A 20,831-nucleotide genomic window follows, 5' to 3' on the forward strand; every position below is an offset into this window, starting at 1 on the left:
GCCTCCTGTTTAATATTTACAAAATAAAATTAAACACTAAGGCAACAGTCACTAAGTTACCTCTGACAAGTACGCTGCTTCTCAAGTATCATTTCCCAATATTCGGTCTTACCAGAAAATAACTGATATCCTAGAGTCAGAAGAGAGATTAGTTATAATGGTCACTGTTGCTGAATAGTCCAAAAATACATATAAAATTTTTAGGTGATTTTCCCAATTCTTAGTTAAAAGCTGTACCTTTGGTACAAATTACATCATAGGTGAAATAGTATAAATTGTTTGACATTTTTTTCTCATTCTCTCCCAGTTTCTACTTTTTATTTTCCTTTGGCTGCTAGGCATGGAAAGTACAGTATCCAGTGACCAGCCACTGTAACCAGAATGAGGCAGAGAGTTCAAGGGTCAAGGGGTTCAAGTCAGGCAGGATAAAGAACCAATTTTAATAACTAAGGTCCTAATAAAAAAAATTAAACACATATGAAAACCTGAATCAATCCAATTAACCATAAAGCCCTGCCTTAAACTACAGGGAAGAAACATGTCACTCCTTAAAAATCTCTATTGTGCTTACTATACTACATGGTGACAGGCTGAGAAAAGTCTTCCTTCTGATGCAAATTCCTCAAAAGAAAGGACTTGCTTTACTATCCTGGTTCCCTCAATGTCCACAGTGCTGACTGCAGCAGGAGCCTAACAAATGCTTATTAATCAAATCAAGGAATGAATGGTCACTATTTTTAAAAAGTTACAAAATGGATGCAATTAATTACAGAACTATCTTAGCTACCTGTTAGGATTGCAGCAAATATATAAAGTTTGCCATTCTGTTAGTCTACATAGAGTGACATTAATAACATCAGACCATCAATTAAAAGTCATTATTTAAGTTGCTTTATTACAGCTACAAATAAACTTTATTTGATGTAATGTAATAAAACATTTTCAAATTTAACAACATTTACCTGACCAGAACGAATCATTTAAATTATGGATATAAGTATATACAGTTACTTCAGCAAATCCGCGGTTCAGGAATTGGTACAAGCTTTATCAGAAAGGACAGTGCCCACCTCCCCTTTCAGAGAGGCCGACCTTTCCTTGTGTGTGATAAGAAGCGAAGTCAGTGAAAGTTGGGAGAAATCTGCCATCCATGCTGGAATTCCATATTATCCTGTGAGAACACAGCTACACATATTGCAAGAAAACAATATTCTCTTTCCATTCTCTCTTGTCAAATGAAGGTTTCCATTCATTTTGTCCCCTTAGAGGTACTCCTCTCTGATCTACTTTCTGTCTCCCTAACTCAAAATATTACATAGAACCATTAAAAAAAAAATACCAAGTACAAAGGGAACTTTTCCATGTCCTGACCTGCCCTGAATATCTACCACTTTGGGGAGGAACAGGGGAGAAGAACAGAATTGACCAGGCACACGTGTGATTTCAGATACAAAGAACACAAATACCAACCCTCTAGAAGGAACAGAATGGTACTACAGAGGCTTCCCAGCACTGCCCCAGGTGACCGCTGGGGCACACATACAACGCTGCTCAATGAGAATTAGCACAAGGACACCATCACAGCCTTGCATGGAAACCCCACTGTTACCATCCTTTCTCCCAAACCTCAGAGTTAGGAGCCAGCCCACAGGCCCACAGCACCCAGGTGTAAAGGACAGTCACAAGTTCTGTGCCAACCATCATGTTCATGTCCAGGGCAGGAAGGCAGCCCTCGCTCTCCATCCAGGGAAAACTCCGCACAGGAGGAATGCCCTTCCCCTCTCAGGAGCCCCCAGGAGAAGAGTGAGCATGATTTAAAAAAAAAAAAAAAAAAGCTTTATTCAGGTTTTAAGATTCTCTCCATCCTGAGCTCTGTTCCTGAGTTACTCCAGAATGAGAAGCGAGTAAAAAAAGAAAGGAGGCTGGTGGGGACATCACAAGGACCCTGCAAAAAAGCCAAACTGTTTGACAGAAGCTTTGAACAGACACTGCCCTGGGAGATCATTTGTAGTAGCTGATGGCTGGGTTCTGTTTTCTAATGTGGACATGCAACGTATTCATCACTAGGCTTACTGCAGTGGGCTGAGGAAAACACCCTCTGTCCCACAGCAAAATACATCTGTCTCATGAATGATTCCTGAATATTCACCACAAGGCCTAGATCAAAAGCATGGGAAGTGTGCATGGGAACTTCTTCACTTGCACAGACTTGAACAGAAGCAAAGCACCAGAAACTGTGTTCTTTCTGGAACTCAGTTCTGTGTGTGCGCTTACAGCTGAGCCGATCAGGCCATTTTCACGTGCATACAGTAGCACGGATCCACAGAAAACAAAGAGAGGCCACCATCCCTCTCACGACATACTCTCAACAGTGGACATACTCTGCTGGTCATGTCTTAGCCATCCCAAGAAAGGACAGACGCCGCATTCCATTCCGAAGTCTCGGCAAATGATTGCATTCTGTTTCCACCTCTGTCTTGCCTTGTTTATTTCATCTCCATTATTCTGCTTTTGATCATGAATCATGACTTTTTTTTCTACAGTAGTCAGAGTTTTGTCTACAGAGAGAGAGAGAGAGAAAGAGGATGCAAGAAAATGATTTAGCAGAACTGTAATTGTGAGTTGTTTTGTGGTGGGTGGATTTAATTCTTACAGCATTTGATAATCTGAATTATTTGTGGTTTCTAAGGGGATATGAGCATCTAAGGGGGAAGAAAAATTGCTATGACTCTTGTATATTTTGTAACATCTACAAGTTGCAGAGGCCTTAATATATTTGCAAATCAGCTCCAGATAACCCATATAGAAGTTCACTTTTATAATATAGCCCCAAATGGCTCTGTTCTCAATAATCCTTTCAAAATACTACTGCACTTGCTGTGCCCAAAAAGAATAATGATATCTACAATAGGAAGTGTCCTCCCCTTCAAACTTAGAAGGGTGCATTACAGTAAACCATCTGTGCAGAGACTGAGAAGCCCCTCCTTCCAAGCTTCCTTCCTCCCAGATTCACAGAAATGGCATAAGTCAGCAGAAGTCTTGGCCAACAACTGAAGAAAAGTCCCTTTCTCCTTAGTGCCGAGCCAAATCCCTCTAAACGCCTCTAACTCAGTACCGTCACAGGGTGTCTCAACTTACCAAGCTACATCTCTGTGCTTGAGAGCTGGGTCTAAGAGGGTTCGGGGCCTCTGCCTCCCCATCCCATTGAAAGTGCCTCCTCACCTGGCTGTCAAGACTTGATGAGTGAGTCTCCCTGGTGACAGGATCAGTTTCTCCATAAGACACCAACTCTCAATTTGTTCCTCACCCCCAGCATGGTGCCTGAGGGGAAGCTCCATGCTCTGGCTTTGACCCACGGATCCAGGCTGCTGGGTAGCTAGGAAAAGGCACTGAGAAGAGGCTGTGCCCCCTCCCCCGGGGCTCTACACTTACTCTTGTCCCAGGGCCTCTGCCTCTTCTCCCCACAGAGGAGACTGCAGTTCCTCTGAGGCTCACAGCGGCTCATGAGCTTTACTGAATCCCTCAGGCTCCAGCACCATCTCTGAAGCTCCCCTTTCCTCACAACCTACCTGTTAGTTTCCAAATGTCCAGACATCCTGGGTCTCTTTCCTAGTCTGAATGCCCACCTTCCTCGGGCAGGCCTCATCACTTTTACGTGGGTCTCCTACCTGTTTCCCTTCTCCTACTGTGAGCTCCTATTTATCCAGTAGATCTTTTCTCACTCCAGCTCAAAAACCTTCATTTCTCTCCCCACCCATTTTGCCCACATGCCCTCCAAGTTGACCCCAATCTACCCAGCTTCCAGGTCCTACTGAAGACACAGCCAAGGGTCTTATTGTGTCTCTGTCCACTTCTAAGTCCCTCTGTCCATATTGTCCCCTCTTCTTGGAGTAGCCCCCAACCCACCTCCACCTCTGCCATCCCTTAATCCTACTCTTTATTCAAGACCCACCCCAAAGATCATCTCCTTCATGATGATATTTCCTTCATCATGGATATTTTCTTCCTAAGACATCCCCCTGAGGCTTATTTTTCTTGTAGACATGTTTATACTGCTTGATTTTATCTTGTGCTGTGTGTATTTAACTGTCTACTAAGAAAACAAACAAAAATATTAGAAAGAAGCAAGTGAGGTCAATTGCCTCCCTTTCTTACTTTAAAGAGACGCTGCAAAGTTAAAATGTAGGCAAATACAAAACAGGAAGTGAACAAGTTATTATTAGTACTAATTGATGATTTAATAAAAATAAAGAGCAGAATTTCAGCTAGTCAATGATGAGGAAAATACTACTCAGGGGAAAGAAAATTAATGAAACAACCAACTTTTTGTTTGGCTTTGTCTTTAAGACAACATCCTACCACAGACATCCAGGGTTTCAAGAGCCGTGATGTATCTTCGCAATTTTCAACAGGACCCATTTCATCTTTTTTTTTTTTTTTTAATCACTCGTAAGTGATTCCTTGCCCATAAAGACAAGGCAGATTCACTCTGAATTCCTAAGCTTCAGTACTCACCATGGAGCAGCATTCAGGACAAGAACTCAAGATGACTCCGCTACAACTGCAATGGGCAGGGACTGTAAGAGTCTCTTTGCTAGGAAGAAGGGAGAAGGGAAGGCAGAGCTTCTTGAAAACAATATCATGAAATTTTTTTACACGGAAGTATTTTAGAAATTGCTGTTCAATATTGTTCACAGTAATGGTGTTGAAGAACAAAAGTCATCCAAATGTGACACTTAAAAGCCATTTAGCTTTTTGGCAATTCAAAGCAAATCCATAAATAAAGTCATCAAATTAAAAAAAAAAAGTCCCTGCTTCTATCACATTATCACATTTGGTTTTATGTTATCAGTATTTGAATACTTGTGAAAAGGTGACAAAGACTATAATTTAGGGTAGTACATTATAATTACCAGTGAAGTATTTATAGCCTTTTCCCTCTATTCACTCCCTAGCCAAGGAAGACTCCCGAGTGCCTGCCAGACTCCTGAGCCTCTCATTATGCAGATCAAAAAAATGGGGAAATATTTGGAAGTAGCAATACACAAGCTAGTAGATTGTTTATACAGGAAAGGAGGAAAACTATTATATAGGAGGAAAAAATAAAGCCAAGAAGATGGAGTTGGGGCAAAAGTAAAAGAGACTAGAATCTAAGCAGCCAGGGGAGGTGGGATGGAAAGAGGCCTGGAGAGACTGGAAGGAGCAGCCCAGAGTCTCTAGGTTGGCCAAGAAATGTGTGTGCTAGAAAGACAGGGAGGGGGAACAAGGCTAGTAAGATTTGCTGTGAGCCATGGCTGGATGCCAGATCATTACTCCAGAGACTTGAGTAGAGTTAGGATTGACTTGGGTTATCCAGCTGGTGTTTACTTGAATGCAGCTGTGCAGAGTGTGGACCACAGGGGGGTTCTGGTTGCTGGTCATTTACCAGCCACCACTCCCTCCACGTCTACAGCCACCCCAGCCCACTGGATCTGTGAGCTTCCAGAGGCAAGGGCTGCCACTTATTTGTCCTTCTATCACTGCCATGCCTGGTGCCATGCCTTGTATACAACAGGCTCTCAAATATTTCTGGAGAAAACAAGCCAATGAAGAGATGCCTTAATTCCAACCTCTACCTTCTAATTCATTCCACATGATACCACCAAATCAGTCTCATGGTTTTGGTGACTTCGTTTTCCGTACTTGCAGAGATTTGGTCAATGGCTTCCTTCTGCCCACAGGAGGATTTTTTTTGAACCTTAGCATTATGGACATTTTGGGCTGGGTAATTATTTGCTGTGAGGGCTACCTGAGTAAGACAGGATGTTTAGCAGCATCTTCAGCCTCTACCCACCAGATGCTAGGAGGTCTTCCCCTTCCCTATCTGAGACAACCAGAAACATCTTCAGACATTGTCAAATGTCCCTGGAGTGCAAATTAACCCTGGTTAAGAACCATTTGCCTACACAAAAAATCCCTAAGATTTCTGGGACTGGAATGGAATAATTTAATTTAATTTATTTGATCTTTCCATTATGATCTCTAAATCTCCCCTACAACAATGCTTCAGTCAGCCTGTCCCTTGAATAAAGTCTCACATCGACACCTCTATAGGAAATGTCCCCTTCATGAGGAATCCTGTCTCTAGTCTCCTGTAGTCGTAAATGCTTTGACCCTGATAGTCATATTTGAGCCCATATCCTTTAGGAAGTATTCCCTGGTCAGAGGTAAGGATATCACTGAGTTATTTTCCTCTCCTTTGAATCTTATAGCTTTTCCTGTCTTCAACTTTCCTTGTGCTATCAACACAAAAAGAGTAAATGAGCTTGTGTGTGTTTATGTATAATCTGTGCAATAGAAATACATGCACTATGGCAAGAAAGACATCGTATGTTTTCTGTATCCTCCTTAATGCTTGACACAGTTATAAACAAGAATTTAAAAATGAGTCCTCCCACATTGGAACTGAAAAGAAAACTGCCTGCCATAGAATTTTTTCAATAGCAGCTATTCCAACTAATTAGAAATCTCCTAGAGTTAATGAATACTTAGGTCCATCATCCCAAATGATTTTAACATTCCATAATTATAAATAAAATCAATAATTAAGCATTTAAACAGAAAGGGATGTAATGAGGACACAATCATTTTCTGAGACCAGGGAAGAGCAAACTATGACTTGTAGGCCAAATCCAGATTGCCACCTGTTTTTGCAAATAAAGTTTTATTTGTATACCACCATATTCATTTGGTCACTTGTGTCTAGGACTTGTTGCTCACTACAAAGACAGAAATAAGTATTTTCAGTGGAGACCATATGGCTAGAAAAACTTAAAATATATACCATCTGGCCCTTCACAGTGAAAGTTTGCTGGTCCTTGTCTTAGATTAACAGGAAAACTAATACCTAAGACTCCACACTAGCTAAAGATGCAGAGGCAAATATCTTTCGATGTTATGTTAGCTAAAATACTTTTATAAAAGTCATAGCAGCATGGAAGTTAAAAATACATTTGAACACAGATGTCCAGAGCTCAAATTCAGCCCCCCATGTAAGACTCTGAAAAATTATTTGACCTCCCCAACAGAATGAAGATAAAGGAAACCAACCTCCCATAAGGTTTTAAGAATTTAAATGACATAATTCACATGGAGTGCTTAGAAGAATATCTGAGAGTGAATCATCAATAAATGTGGGTAACTATTATTTTAAACTGGAAAACCTATTTGTATGATGTTTGAAAAATTAGCATTTTTTGAATTATGTGTGAATTATTAGCTAAAGTAATCGATAAAACTATCCCCGAGTTCTTTGACTGTGTATAAGGAAAACTAACACAGTGGTGTTTTCTAGTTCAGCACCTCAGTGGTTCTTTCCTAGTTTCTGCACTGGCTGCTTAACTGGACCCCCTGCCATAAGTCTTTTTATTTTATCTGCCCTTCTCACTGCTGCCAGAGAGACTTTCTTCAAACACCTCTTTCAGCATGTTACTCCTGGGAACTGAAACCAACACGCTTTCCTGCTCCTGTGCTGAACAATTCTGGAGCCAGGCAAAAGAACCCAGTACTTGTTACAGGAAATAGTTGCTTCTAAAAGATAAGACTGCACACCAACTGAACTAGCTTACTCCTCAAGACTGACAGTTTGCTCATGAAAAGTAGTTTCAAGGTCCTCACTCAGCTATACCCACCAATGCAAAGTTATCACATCATAAATTCTGCCCAGTCCTCACTTCTCTGCCCTAGCACTACCCAGCCCAAGCTTCCAAACTCTATCAATAACATTTGTTTATTTCCTCATCAGAGAAATGACCAAGACTCTGTCAAGGAGGTGTCCTCTTAAACTGCAGTAAGTCTAATAAACTTAACTTACTCCTATTAATGGGTTTTTCTAAACATCTTCTTAGTGAACTAATGGTTAAAATCCCCAGCTCAAAACATCCACAAGCTCACTGCTACTATAGACTGAAGTCACCTAACAAGTAGTGCTAAACAATAGTTAAGAGCATATGCATTGGGCTGATTCATACCATATCTACCTCTTAGGACTATGTAATCTTAGGCCGTTACTTTATGTCCCAAGCCTGTTATTCTTCTGAAAACTGGGGGTGCCAGAAGCAACTAGTTTACAGGTAGAATGATAAACACCATGATAGCATCTGGTAGGTGTTCAACAATTGCTAGAAATTATTACTTGGATTATCTATTATGTGTCAGGCACTCTACTAGATTCTACAAACAGAAATTTGGCTAAGACATGGCTCTTTCCCTGAAGGAATTTAGAACCTGGTGGATAAACACTAGTGGTTGATTCAGTAAGAATCTTATAAACCTGGAAAGATCCTTGGTAATATAGGTCACTCATTGCATATATTCTGAAACCAAGACTGTATTCTTTTATAATGAAATTTTATTTTATTTATTTTTTGATGCAACATGGGGAATTTCCCCAACCAGGAATCAAACTTGTGTCCCCTCCAACGGAAGTTCAGAGTCTTAACCACATCAGGGAAGTCCTTGTATTCTTTCAAAAAAAAAAGATCTAATTTTTTATTATGAACAAGTTCTTATGTACAAAACAGGGTATAGAATAGAAGTAAAAATAAATACCTGTGAAGCTATTTCACAGCTCAAGAATTAGCATATCTGTAGTCTTACAACTTTGAGTTCCTAGGACAGGAAATGATGATCTCTGGTTTCCCTTATCCATATTAGGGAGATGTTTCTGCCTCCTTCATCCTGGTGATGAGTTAGAGAACAAGCTGAGTTCCTTGAGGTTTTCAGAGTCGTCTGGTGCGTATCTTAGTTGGGAGCTCTGGAGTCTACCATAACCCATGAGGGCACTTTGGGACCCTATTCCCCCAAGATAGCTGAGAGCACAGAGGTCTCCTTGGCCACCTTGATTACACATAAAAGCAGTCTAGTATATGGACAGCATCTGGAGGTAAGATTCACATGGTGTGGGATCTAGACCCAGAGGTACCACCAATCACTGCATGCTAGCTCACTCGCCATGACCCAGTTATGTCTTCTGTCAAAGGAAGGGACTGGACATGATGACTGGGAAGGTTCTTCTCAGCTACAGTGGTCCAAGGTTCTCCGGCCAATTCCAAAGAACAAGGTTCAGTGAAGAGGGACACCTCTTGTCTCACATTCAACACTGATCTAGTCTCTAACCAGCACCTTCTATTTCCTCAATCTAGTTTATTTCCCCTCACTTTTCAAATATGAAAATGTCACCTCTACCTCAAATTTAAAACAAAATCTTCATTGGACCTGATGACTTTGCTATGTTGTCTCCTTCCTTCTTCACAATACCAAATTAATCCACATGTGTGTTACATTTCCTTACCACCATAGGCTCTTTGCGGTCCTTTTCCAGATTCCAACGTCCTACTGTAATTGCTTCTTGAAAAGTCACTAATTGCTTCCTAGGCAAACTCAACAACTCTCTTATCAGTTCCCAACTCCTAAAGCTGGGTAGCACTTTCTGAAAACTCTGTATCTATCAAGGTTTTGCTCCACCCTGGCATTTCCCCACACTAACCACTCCCTACTGCCTCAGACTACTTTTCTCTTTACTAGATGTTAAGAGTAATAGCAACTAAAATGATAATGTTACAAGAATTAGAGCTATAAGGACCTAAGGTGAATGTTATTTTCAGAGAAAGGAGAAAAAACATCACCTTCCTTGTCAGCCATGGCATCAGCTGCGATTCATCAGCAAATCACTCTCTTCTTCCAATCCAACTGAATACCTATCTTTGCCTTTTGGAACGCTATGGGGCGGAAGACTAGAGTACAGTATTCTGGACTCAAATCTGATACACTTGGGAGCAAATAAGCTTGCTACTGGTTCTGGAAGCTTTCTGCCATGTGCTTCAGAAAGGTGGTCCATGAACGGGTTGGGGGAATAGAAGGAAACAGTGATAAAGGACCTTACGGCACGAGCTCAGGCCTCTCCGGCCTCTCGGCGAGCTTCAGGGCCTCGTGCATGCCTGCGGCCGAGAGTTTCCGGTTGATGTTCCGGTACTGGCACTGGAGCAGGCTGCGGTAGGTGGTCCTCAGGTCCCGGTTGAAGAAGGCATATATAAAGGGGTTGATGAGAGAGTTCGCATAGCCCAGCCACAGACATGTCCTCTCCACCCACAGCGGGATGCAGCTGCAGGCGATGCCGCAGATGAAGGGCCTGGCGGTCGAGAGGAGGAAAAACGGCAGCCAGCACACAGTGAAGGCCCCGACGATGATGCCCAGGGTGGTGGCTGCTTTCTGCTCCCTCTTAAAGATGGAGATGTTTTTCCTTTCATGTTTGAGGAGTCTCGAAAGGTTTGCACACTCCTCTACCTCCTTCTGGAGCTTCACCATGCCATTGAGGGAGATGACGCTGTCGGGCTCCTCTGGCCGGGGGAAGCCAGGGAACTTGTGTTTGGCGGCGCTCTTCCTGGCGGCTTTGTAAATCTGGTAGTACATGAAAAGCATGACGGACATGGGGATATAAAATGCCACTGCGGTGGAGTAAATCGTGTAGCCAAAGTCCTGGCTGATCAAGCACACCTTGCCGTCATTGACGTTCTGAGCCCAGCCAAAGAGCGGCGGTAAAGTGATGGAGGCGGAGAGAAGCCAGACGGAGAGGATCATCTTGGCCATGCACTTCCCGTTCTGCCTCACAGGGTAAGTCAGCGGCCTCGTGATGCCAAGGTACCTGGGAGAGAAGTGGGAAGAGAACACATGACTGCCATGATCACAACTGATCAACTCGGGAGCACCACTAGGCTATGAACCTAGTAGCTCCCTTCCTTACAGACACTTCTAGGCAGGCATCTGTCTTCCCATTTCACAGAAAGGTAAACTAAGGCTCTGAGAGGCTGTGCATTTTACTCCAAGTCACATAGCCAGCCAAAGGCACTGCCAGCACTCAGCCTGAGCCCTCTGCCTGTAATGCTGGGCCATGCTCTTTTCATACCTTGCAGCCTCTCACAGTCTGTGTGGTCAAGGAACCAAAGACTCAACATCTGCCTTCGCCCCATGACTGCTGCCCCTGAAATCAGTCAGGAACAAAATGTCAAGCCTGGTGGGATGTTGTGATACCCCCTCACGGGCTAGCCAAGGTCTAACACACTCAGAGATGATTCACCCACTGATTCCGCCGTCTGAATTCAGGCCAGTTCTGAATTCATTTACACTTCCCCTTTGCACTGAAATGAAAGCAATTCTCTAAGATCACAGAGATCTGTGAGATATTTAGGAAATCCTAGGGTTTGGGAATGGAAAGTAGCAAGTGATCATTTTTTTTTATCCCCAGAAAATTCTCACACATGAGTAATGTCCTAGAAGCAATCATTAGAAAATAAAAACAGCCTGCCTTGTCTTTCCAATTCTAAGGAGGATCACAAGGAAAAGCATAATTCTGAAAAATATTAGACAAACCCAACATTTCCTCTGTGCTTAGTTCTATACAGAGAATAAATATTTCTCTGTGTCTGTTATCAAGGATTTATAATGCAAGAGAGACTCAGCAAACAGGGAAAACATAGTCAGCAAGATGTTCTGCCAAATGCTTGGTAGTTTTCAGCTTTCCAAATCTGTTTTCTTCTCTATATTTAATGGTCTTATCTTCTATTTAAGAAGGGATTCAAAGAGCACTTGAGAAGCCAAGATAGGCAAAAACTGGCCATTCTGTCGGTTTTTTCATTTATATACATATATGACATATTCTTGAAACATCAAAAGGAAAGGTAAGAGAATGACCAACTTACCAACATGTTTTTTTCTGAAAGTCTGTCACTTGACGGGTTGGAGTTTAAAAAATAATTATTTTTGTGCTAGAAATACCCTCACACGTTATGCTTGAATTATCTCACAAAAGTCACTTTCATAATGAAAATTAGCATCAATGCAATACTTACAGTAAGGCAAAATTGACCTACAGTAAAAAAAAAAAAAAAAAAAAGCAGCAGCCAGATTTGCTTATTCAGTGACAAGATTCATTCATTCCTTTAACAGGTATCAACAGTGTTCCTTCTATATGCCAGGTGCCATTTTAAATGCTGGAAATATGAAACTAATGAAAGAGACACAAACCTTGAATGCAGGCACATGGGGAAATCCTGCCAGGGTGAACAGGACAACTGAGCTTGTGGTTATGTTAAAGTGACCCCTGACCCCTCCTCCCAAGCATGCAGGTGTCAGCGGTTCCAGTTCTTCATCCTCACTTCTGCCTTCCTTTGTCCACAATAAAGCTGGCCCACGAGCACAATCTCTAGGGTTTTCAGCTGTAACTAGGATTATATTTTGGCTCCCAGATAGAATGAAGGATGAGAAGGAAGGGGGTTTTCCTGAGAACTCAAGAGTAAGAGCTGAAAAGGGAGGGAAAAGAGAAAGGAGGAGGAAAGGAGGAAGATCAAGAGAAGGTTAGCATGAAGTAGCTTTAGTCTGGAGAAGGCAATGGCACCCCACTCCAGTGCTCTTGCCTGGAAAATCCCATGGACGGAGGAGCCTGGTGGGCTGCAGTCCATGGGGTCACTACGAGTCGGACACAACTGAGCAACTTCACTTTCACTTTTCAGTTTCATGCATTGGAGAAGAAAATGGCAACCCACTCCAGTGTTCTTGCCTGGAGAATCCCAGGGACGGGGGAGCCTGGTGGGCTGCCGTCTATGGGGTCGCACAGAGTCGGACATGACTGAAGTGACTTAGCAGCAGCAGCAGCTTTGACCTTATGTGGAAATGTCTGAAATTATCTGAGTTTTAAGCTATGGGGAAAAAAAATTTTTTTTAAAAAGGTACATAAGGAAACCCCTGAAGAAAGATGTTAGAATTGACGGGACGCTTACAATCAAGCTCATCTGTGCCCTATGGCTGAATGCAGAGGTTTCACTAAAAAACAAACAAACAAACAAACAAAAAAACACCTCTCGCTGTCTTTGCTTTGGTTCAGGGGCTCTCTCCAAGTTTTTCCCACTAAAACTCTTTGCAGACCTCTCTTATTGGACCTAGTTTTTGCCCTCTACCAACTCCTGTGGATGGAGCCTGGGCTCTTTCCAAGCTTCCCTAGGCAGCCTTTGCTAGGATTTGGACTTCGATCATCTCCCTTTGACTGTAGCCACAGGCATAAAATGCTTTTTCCCAAGCCTGGAACTGGCTTCCAGGATTATTCTGTCAACCCAGGCTGCAGGTCCAAAGAGAGATTAGTTCATATAGGTTCTTAGGTGTCCACCAGATGGCACTGTCAGACCATCTTACTGGAGGTTGGGATGGTGGGTAGTTAGAGCAGTAAGTGCTGGAAGGAGGAAGATTACTCATGACAGGATGAGAAAGTATACTGTATTTGTGGGGTCATATAAAAAATTAGCAAGCCTGGAACTCACAACCTGGTGAACTCTAATTCTTGAGGAAGTCAGTTCAGTTTTCCCTTCCATCCTTCACATTTTCATTACTTAAAAAAGAACTTATACCTTAAGGCTTAATTAAATCTAGCTTCTCTCTTACTCACGTTAAGTAATATCAAATCCACAAAGATTAATCCTGAGAGGTTAATTAATTGAGTATCAAAGGACATCTCAGAATATTAAATAATCTCATAATAGCATACTTACTCATTCTAATATATTTAGTCTGACTTATATTACATTTCAGTGATGAGGACTCAGTCCTTCCTGGATATACAAATTATATTCCATAAACTTGCCTATTTTAGGCTCTATTCTATAATCACCTCACGTAATGTTCTACAATAGGGGGATTACATTTTCTTCTTTCGTCTCCTGGGTACCATTGAAGACTTCTGAAAGCTAAAATCAACCAAAAGATGATTAGGAAAAAAATATGAGTGCTCATTAAAGTGTCTGGAAATAAAACAAATAAACAAAAGCCAGTAACTTTCTAAAAAAGGATTAACAATCAGAAAATTTCATGGAAGAAAATAATTTCACCAACAACAATCAAAAAATTAAAATGTCCAGAAAAATCTTTTTAAATGATCAGGGCCGATATAAAAGAAAACATGAAATGCTACTGAGAGACCTAAGAGAATGCCTGAATCCATGAGAAAAAAAAAATGATAAAAAAATCCAGTACTATAAAAGTGCCACCGTCCCTTCAATTAATGTAAAAATAGCATACAAGTCTAGTTGAAAATCCTAGCAAATCTTTCGTTAGCTTGACCAAATGATTCAAGTTCATCAAGTAAATATACAAAAGTAGACAAAATCTGGAAACAATGAAAAATGAAGGGATATTTATAAAAAATAGCATAAATCCACAGACATAAAAACTGAATAATAACTATTCAGAAATAAATAAATCAATAGAACAAGACAGAACCCCAGAAGCATATTCAAAAGTATAAGAGAATTTAATATCAGAAAATAAGTCATTTTAAATCAGAGTATAAGATTAGATATTCATGAAGTCTGACAACTGGCTAGCAATTGAGGTAAAAAATAAATCTGAATTATCTTTCTTCTTATTCAAAAATAAATCCCATTGGATTAAAGATTATCATGTAAAAAAATTAAACCCTAAGACTGCTACGAGGAAATACAGATATTTCTGCAAATCCTGCCAGAGGTCATTATTAACCTTTGGATACAAAAGCTTGATATTATAAAATGATATATAAGCTTGAAACTATTGATAAACTTTTGACAAAAATTTTACACAAAAATACAAATAAATAAGAAACATTTTATTTAATTCAAAAGTCACTATGCACAGAATTAAAAGTCAAATGACAAACTTGCGGTCCAAAGAACAATATATCAATATTCACAGGTCTCTTACAGGTCGGTAAGAAAAATACAACCATCTTGATAAAAATAGTGAAGCAATAAACCAAAAAAGAATATTCTATTAGCACTCAGAAATATGTATAACTTCATTAATAATTAAAGACATGCAAATTTTAAAATAATGTTAGAATTTGGAATCATTTGTCAATTTTTAAGAAAGACAAAACCCAATATTGGGAAAATGTAAAAAACAAGTGTGCTATCTTTTTTGCCAGTGGGAGTTTCAACTGAGATAAAAGTTTGGGAGGGCAGTTTGGTAATTAATATACATCAGGATTTGTCTTTTAGCTCAGCAATCAAGACTTCTGGGAATCTGACTTACAAATATAACTGTACAGATGCAAAATGATTACTGTGCAAGGATATTAACTAAACATAAGAAAGAGAGGAGAAAAAAGATGCAATCTAAATATCTATCAATAGATATTTTTGTGTGTGTAGGTACACACAAAATGTGTATGTATATATATCATGTTACCATTAAAAATTATGAGGTACATATCTATTTATTAAATATTAAAAAACCCAACCAGAAGTGGATAGAAAATGATGACTAGCCCTAAAAGACAAGTAATAGAATATCATATGTTGTATTAACCTGTTTACATAAAACTAGGTGTTTTCATGAGTGGGTGTGCATGTGTATATACTGAGATGTCTAGAAAAATATCTACCAAGATAGTAGCAAGAATTTTAACTGAGTTTTGGAGGTTTAAAAATTTTTTCTCTTTGTTTTTTATGCTTAAGTTTTAACTTTATATAATTTTTTAAGTCATTTTAATTCTAAGAACAAAATAAAAGATTTAAGAGGATTCTATGATTCCTAAGTCACATAAGTGATTTTGGCAACAGAGATAATCTGGTTTAAAAGTCTGACAATTAAATCTTAGATAGTTTTGTTTGATTAGCTTTTCAAAAGTGTTTTATTACATTCATAAGTTCACACAAAGAACACAGAACTTACTGGCATTTAAAATCCTATAATTACTATATAAAGTAATACTGGTATTCAGGAAAGTGTTTGTCCAAATTATAAATTGATCCTCCACAATCTTGTATAATACAAATCTTACCATCAGTGGGGGAGCAGCCTAGATTGATTCTAAATATTCCCTTATATGCGTGGCTAACATTTGTCAAACTAACATTTTATGTTCACTGTTAATTAGAAAGCGGGTGCTTATAAAGCCCTCAGAATTTTATTTTTAAATGCATACAAATGTGAAAGTACAGTAAATCTTAAAGACAAAGGCAGCAAAGTATTATATAATTGAGAAATGTATGCAGTTCACATTAGGGGTTTCATTAAAATGGGGTTTAGACAAAAAGAGGATTAGAGAATTATTATATACATGGAGAGGGATTAGAATGCAAATTAACTCTGCTGCCTGTCTTCCATTCAAACTGTATAGAAATTATAGATAATGGCTCTTTAATTAAATGGCTTCTCCTGAGTTTTGTTAATATAGAATAATCATTTATGGGATAAGGAAACTGGGTAGAATTACTCTGAAATACACTGGGCTGTTTTTGTTTTTTTTTTTTTAATGTTAGGCTGTAAAAAGTTCTGTACATTTAGAAGACCTCTTCTGTGAGACCTCCTTCCTTACAGTAAGTGAAATTCACGGCAATCTCCAGCCTACATCAATGGTCCCCCAAATTATCAGATTATCAGAATCACCAAGAAGCTGTTGAAACAGACTCCCAGGCCACCACCCAAAGACTCCCTTTCAAGGTCTGGAGACCCTGGGCACTTTATTTGGGACTGATGTTTCTAGTTCTTTATCCCATGTACTTTTAGAGACATTGTCCCTCATTCAGTCACAAAGACTTTACACTTATGGCATGAAGGGCTTTTTTGTTACTTTACATCTCATCTTAATGGTATGTTCCCCCTCAGGTCTAACAAAATCATCATGAATCACATGTCCAGTATCTCAGCCATTAGTTCTTTCAGAACTGTGCTAAATGAAAATAAGATAAGCAAGGTTTTTATGTCTTAATAAAGTTGTAATTTTTTTAATGTATAATACACAGCAGAGTTTTGTAAACTCTTTCTGACATGAATTAAAAATAAATAAATATTTTTTTACAATAAGAAATAAATTTTCCACCATCACTCAGTACAAATATATATACTGAGTTGGCCAAAAAGTTCATTTGAATTTTTTTCTTAAGATTTATGGAAAAACATTAAAGAACTTTTGGGCCAACCCAATATTTATTTATGAAAATTTAAAACTGATACACACACATGTCTGTACATCTATGAAGGTATGTAGATACAGATGTATATATTTATATATATGAAATTCAAACAAAAGTCTTGCTATATCATACTTACCATTACACCTTGCAAATCAATCTCTTCTACTGTATGCTATCCAACTTCAGATATTTTATATCCAGTCTTCAGTTCAGTTCAGTTCAGTTCAGTCGCTCAGTCGTGTCCGACTCTTTGCGGCCCCATGAATCACAGAACGCCAGGCCTCCCTGTCCATCACCAACTCCCGGAGTTCACTCAGACTCACATCCATCGAGTCAGTGATGCCATCCAGCCATCTCATCCTCTGTCGTCCCCTTCTCCTCCTACTCCCAACCCCTCCCAGCATCAGAGTCTTTTCCAGTGAGTCAACTCTTCGCATGAGGTGGCCAAACTACTGGAGTTTCAGCTTCAGCATCAATCCTTCCAAAGAAATCCCAGGGCTGATCTCCTTCAGAATGGACTGGTTGGATCTCCTTGCAGTCCAAGGGACTCTCAAGAGTCTTCTCCAACACCACAGTTCAAAAGCATCAATTCTTCGGCACTCAGCTTTCTTCACAGTCCAACTCTCACATCCATACCCGACCACAGGAAAAACCATAGCCTTGACTAGACGGACCTTAGTCGGCAAAGTAATGTCTCTGCTTTTGAATATGCTATCTAGGTTGGTCATAACTTTCCTTCCAAGGAGTAAGCGTCTTTTAATTTCATGGCTACAGTCACCATCTGCAGTGATTTTGGAGCCCAAGAAAATAAAGTCTGACACTGTTTCCACTGTTTCCCCATCTACTTCCCATGAAGTGATGGGACCAGATGCCATGATCTTCGTTTTCTGAATGTTGAGCTTTAAGCCAACTTTTTCACTCTCCAGTTTCACTTTCATCAAGAGGCTTTTTAGCTCCTCTTCACTTTCTGCCATAAGGGTGGTCTCATCTGCATATCTGAGGTTATTGATATTTCTCCCAGCAATCTTGATTCCAGCTTGTGCTTTCCTCAGCCCAGCGTTTCTCAAAATGTACTCTGCATATAAGTTAAATAAGCAGGATGACAATACACAGCCTTGACGTACTCCTTTTCCTATTTGGAACCAGTCTGTCGTTCCATGTCCAGTTCTAACTGTTGCTTCCTGACCTGCATACAGATTTCTCAAGAGGCAGGTCAGGTGGTCTGGTATTCCCATGTCTTTCAGAATTTTCCACAGTTTATTGTGATCCACACAGTCAAAGGCTTTGGCATAGTCAATAAAGCAGAAAGAGATGTTTTTCTGGAACTCTCTTGCTTTTTCCATGATCCAGTGGATGTTGGCAATTTGATCTCTGGTTCCTCTGCCTTTTCTAAAACCAGCTTGACCATCTGGAAGTTCACGGTTCACATATTGCTGAAGCCTGGCTTGGAGAATTTTGAGCATTACTTTACTAGCGTGTGAGATGAGTGCAATTGTGCGGTAGTTTGAGCATTCTTTGGCATTGCCTTTCTTTGGGACTGGAATGAAAACTGACCTTTTCCAGTCCTGTGGCCACTGCTGAGTTTTCCAAATTTGCTGGCATATTGAGTGCAGCACTTTCACAACATCATCTTTCAGGATTTGAAACAGCTCAACTGGAATTCCATCACCTCCACTAGCTTTGTTCGTAGTGATTCTTTCTAAGGCCCACTTGACTTCACATTCCAGGATGTCTGGCTCTAGGTGAGTGATCACACCATCGTGATTATCTGGGTCATGAAGATCTTTTTTGTACAGTTCTTCTGTGTATTCTTGCCACTTCTTCTTAATATCTTCTGCTTCTGTTAGGTCCATACCATTTCTGTCCTTTATAGAGCCCATCTTTGCATGAAATATTTCCTTAATGTCTCTAATTTTCTTGAAGAGATCTCTAGTCTTTCCCATTCTGTTCTTTTCCTCTATTTCTTTTTCATTGATCGCTGAAGAAGGCTTTCTTATCTCTTCTTGCTATTCTTTGGAACTCTGCATTCAGATGCTTGTATCTTTCCTTTTCTCCTTTGCTTTTTGCTTCTCTTCTTTTCACAGCTATTTAAGGCCTCCTCAGACAGCCATTTTGCTTTTTTGCATTTCTTTTCTATGGGGATGGTCTTGATCCCTGTCTCCTGTACAATGTCAGGAACCTCTGTCCACAGTTCATCACGCACTCTATCTATCAGATCTAGGCCCTTAAATCTACTTCTCACTTCCACTGTATAGTCATAAGGGATTTGATTTAGGTCATACCTGAATGGTCTAGTGGTTTTCCCTACTTTCTTCAATTTCAGTCTGAATTTGGCAATAAAGAGTTCATGATCTGAGCCACAGTCAGCTCCTGGTCTTGTTTTTGTTGACTGTATAGAGCTTCTCCATCTTTGGCTGCAAAGAATGTAATCAATCTGATTTTGGTGTTGACCATCTGGTGATGCCCATGTGTAGAGTCTTCTCTTGTGTTGTTGGAAGAGGGTGTTTGCTATGACCAGTGCATTTTCTTGGCAAAACTCTATTAGTCTTTGCCCTGTTTCATTCCGCATTCCAAGGCCAAATTTGCCTGTTACTCCAGGTGTTTCTTGACTTCCTACATTTGCATTCCAGTCCCCTATAATGAAAAGGACATCTTTTGGGGCTGTTAGTTCTAAAAGGTCTTGTGGGTCGTCATAGAACCATTCAGCTTCTTCAGCGTTACTGGTTGGGGCATAGACTTGGATTACTGTGATATTGACTCTGGTCTTAATGTACTAAATTGATTTCAAGACCCAATAATGAAGCATGTCCCGAAGTTTGAAAATTGTGTGTTAGTCGCTCAGTCATGTCCAACTCTTTTGCAACTCCATGATCTACAGCCTGCCGGGCTTATCTGTCCATGGAATTCTCCAGTCAAGAATACTGGAGTGGATTGCCATTCCCCTTCCAGAAGTTTGAAAATTACTGACCTCCAATAAACTTGTGGAAAGGTGTTAAATATTACGAGTCATAAGGGAAATGCAAAGTAAAAACACACTGAGCTACACCAGCATGTATCAGAACAGTTAAAATTAAAAATAATGATGATGATGATGACAATAAGAATAATAAATTATGATGCCAAGTGTTTTATGAAGATATAGAAAACTGTAATTGTCATGCATTGCTGGTGGGAATGTAAATAAATATAGTTATTTTGGGAAACCATTTCTTAACATCTTCTAAAGCTTAAATAAATATATATATATATACATATATATATATACATTTCTTTCTCTATGACCCAGCAATTCTAAGTATACAATGAACGTGCCTCAAAATACACATATAAGAATGTTCAAAGCAGTAGTAATGGTAATAAACCCAAATAAAACCAACCCATTCTACATGAATAAAGTAAGTACAGTTCTACAACAGTAGAAGGTGTACATAAACTGTGGTTCATTTACACAGTGAATTCTATAAAACAACAAGAATGAACCAACTACTACTGTATCAACATGGATGATTCTCACAAACATAACTGAGCTAAAGAAGCCAAACTCAAAAGAGAACACAAGGTTCAAAAATAGTCAAAACGAATCTATGGTGACAGGAGCCAGAAGTGTCACTGCCTTGAGGGGAGAGGACATGCTCTGGAAATGTTTCTTTACATTCTCCCAACAGTGCAAGAGGGTTTCCTTTTCTCTACATCCTCTCCAGCATTTATTGTCTCCAGACTTTTTGATGATGGCCATTCTGACCTGTGTGAAGTGATATCTCATTGTAGTTTTGATTTGCATTTCTCTGATAATGAGTGATGTTGAGCATCTTCTCATGTGTTTGTTAGCCACCTATATGTCTTCTTTGCTGTCTG

General features: G+C 39.9%; 1 protein-coding gene across 1 annotated transcript in view; it reads right to left on the reverse strand.

Annotated features, from left to right (window-relative positions):
* Positions 1-8,466: 8,466 nt before the first annotated feature.
* Positions 8,467-20,831, reverse strand: part of HTR7 (5-hydroxytryptamine receptor 7) — a 96,983-nt gene continuing 84,618 nt past the window's right edge. Inside the window, exon 2 of the mRNA XM_040254732.1 lies at positions 8,467-10,681. Coding sequence (XP_040110666.1) covers positions 9,919-10,681 — 763 coding nt within the window. The 3' untranslated portion in view covers positions 8,467-9,918. The remainder of the gene's footprint in view (positions 10,682-20,831) is intronic.

Source organism: Oryx dammah, unplaced genomic scaffold (assembly GCF_014754425.2).
Source record: "Oryx dammah isolate SB20612 unplaced genomic scaffold, SCBI_Odam_1.1 HiC_scaffold_14, whole genome shotgun sequence".
Taxonomy (NCBI): domain Eukaryota; kingdom Metazoa; phylum Chordata; class Mammalia; order Artiodactyla; family Bovidae; genus Oryx; species Oryx dammah.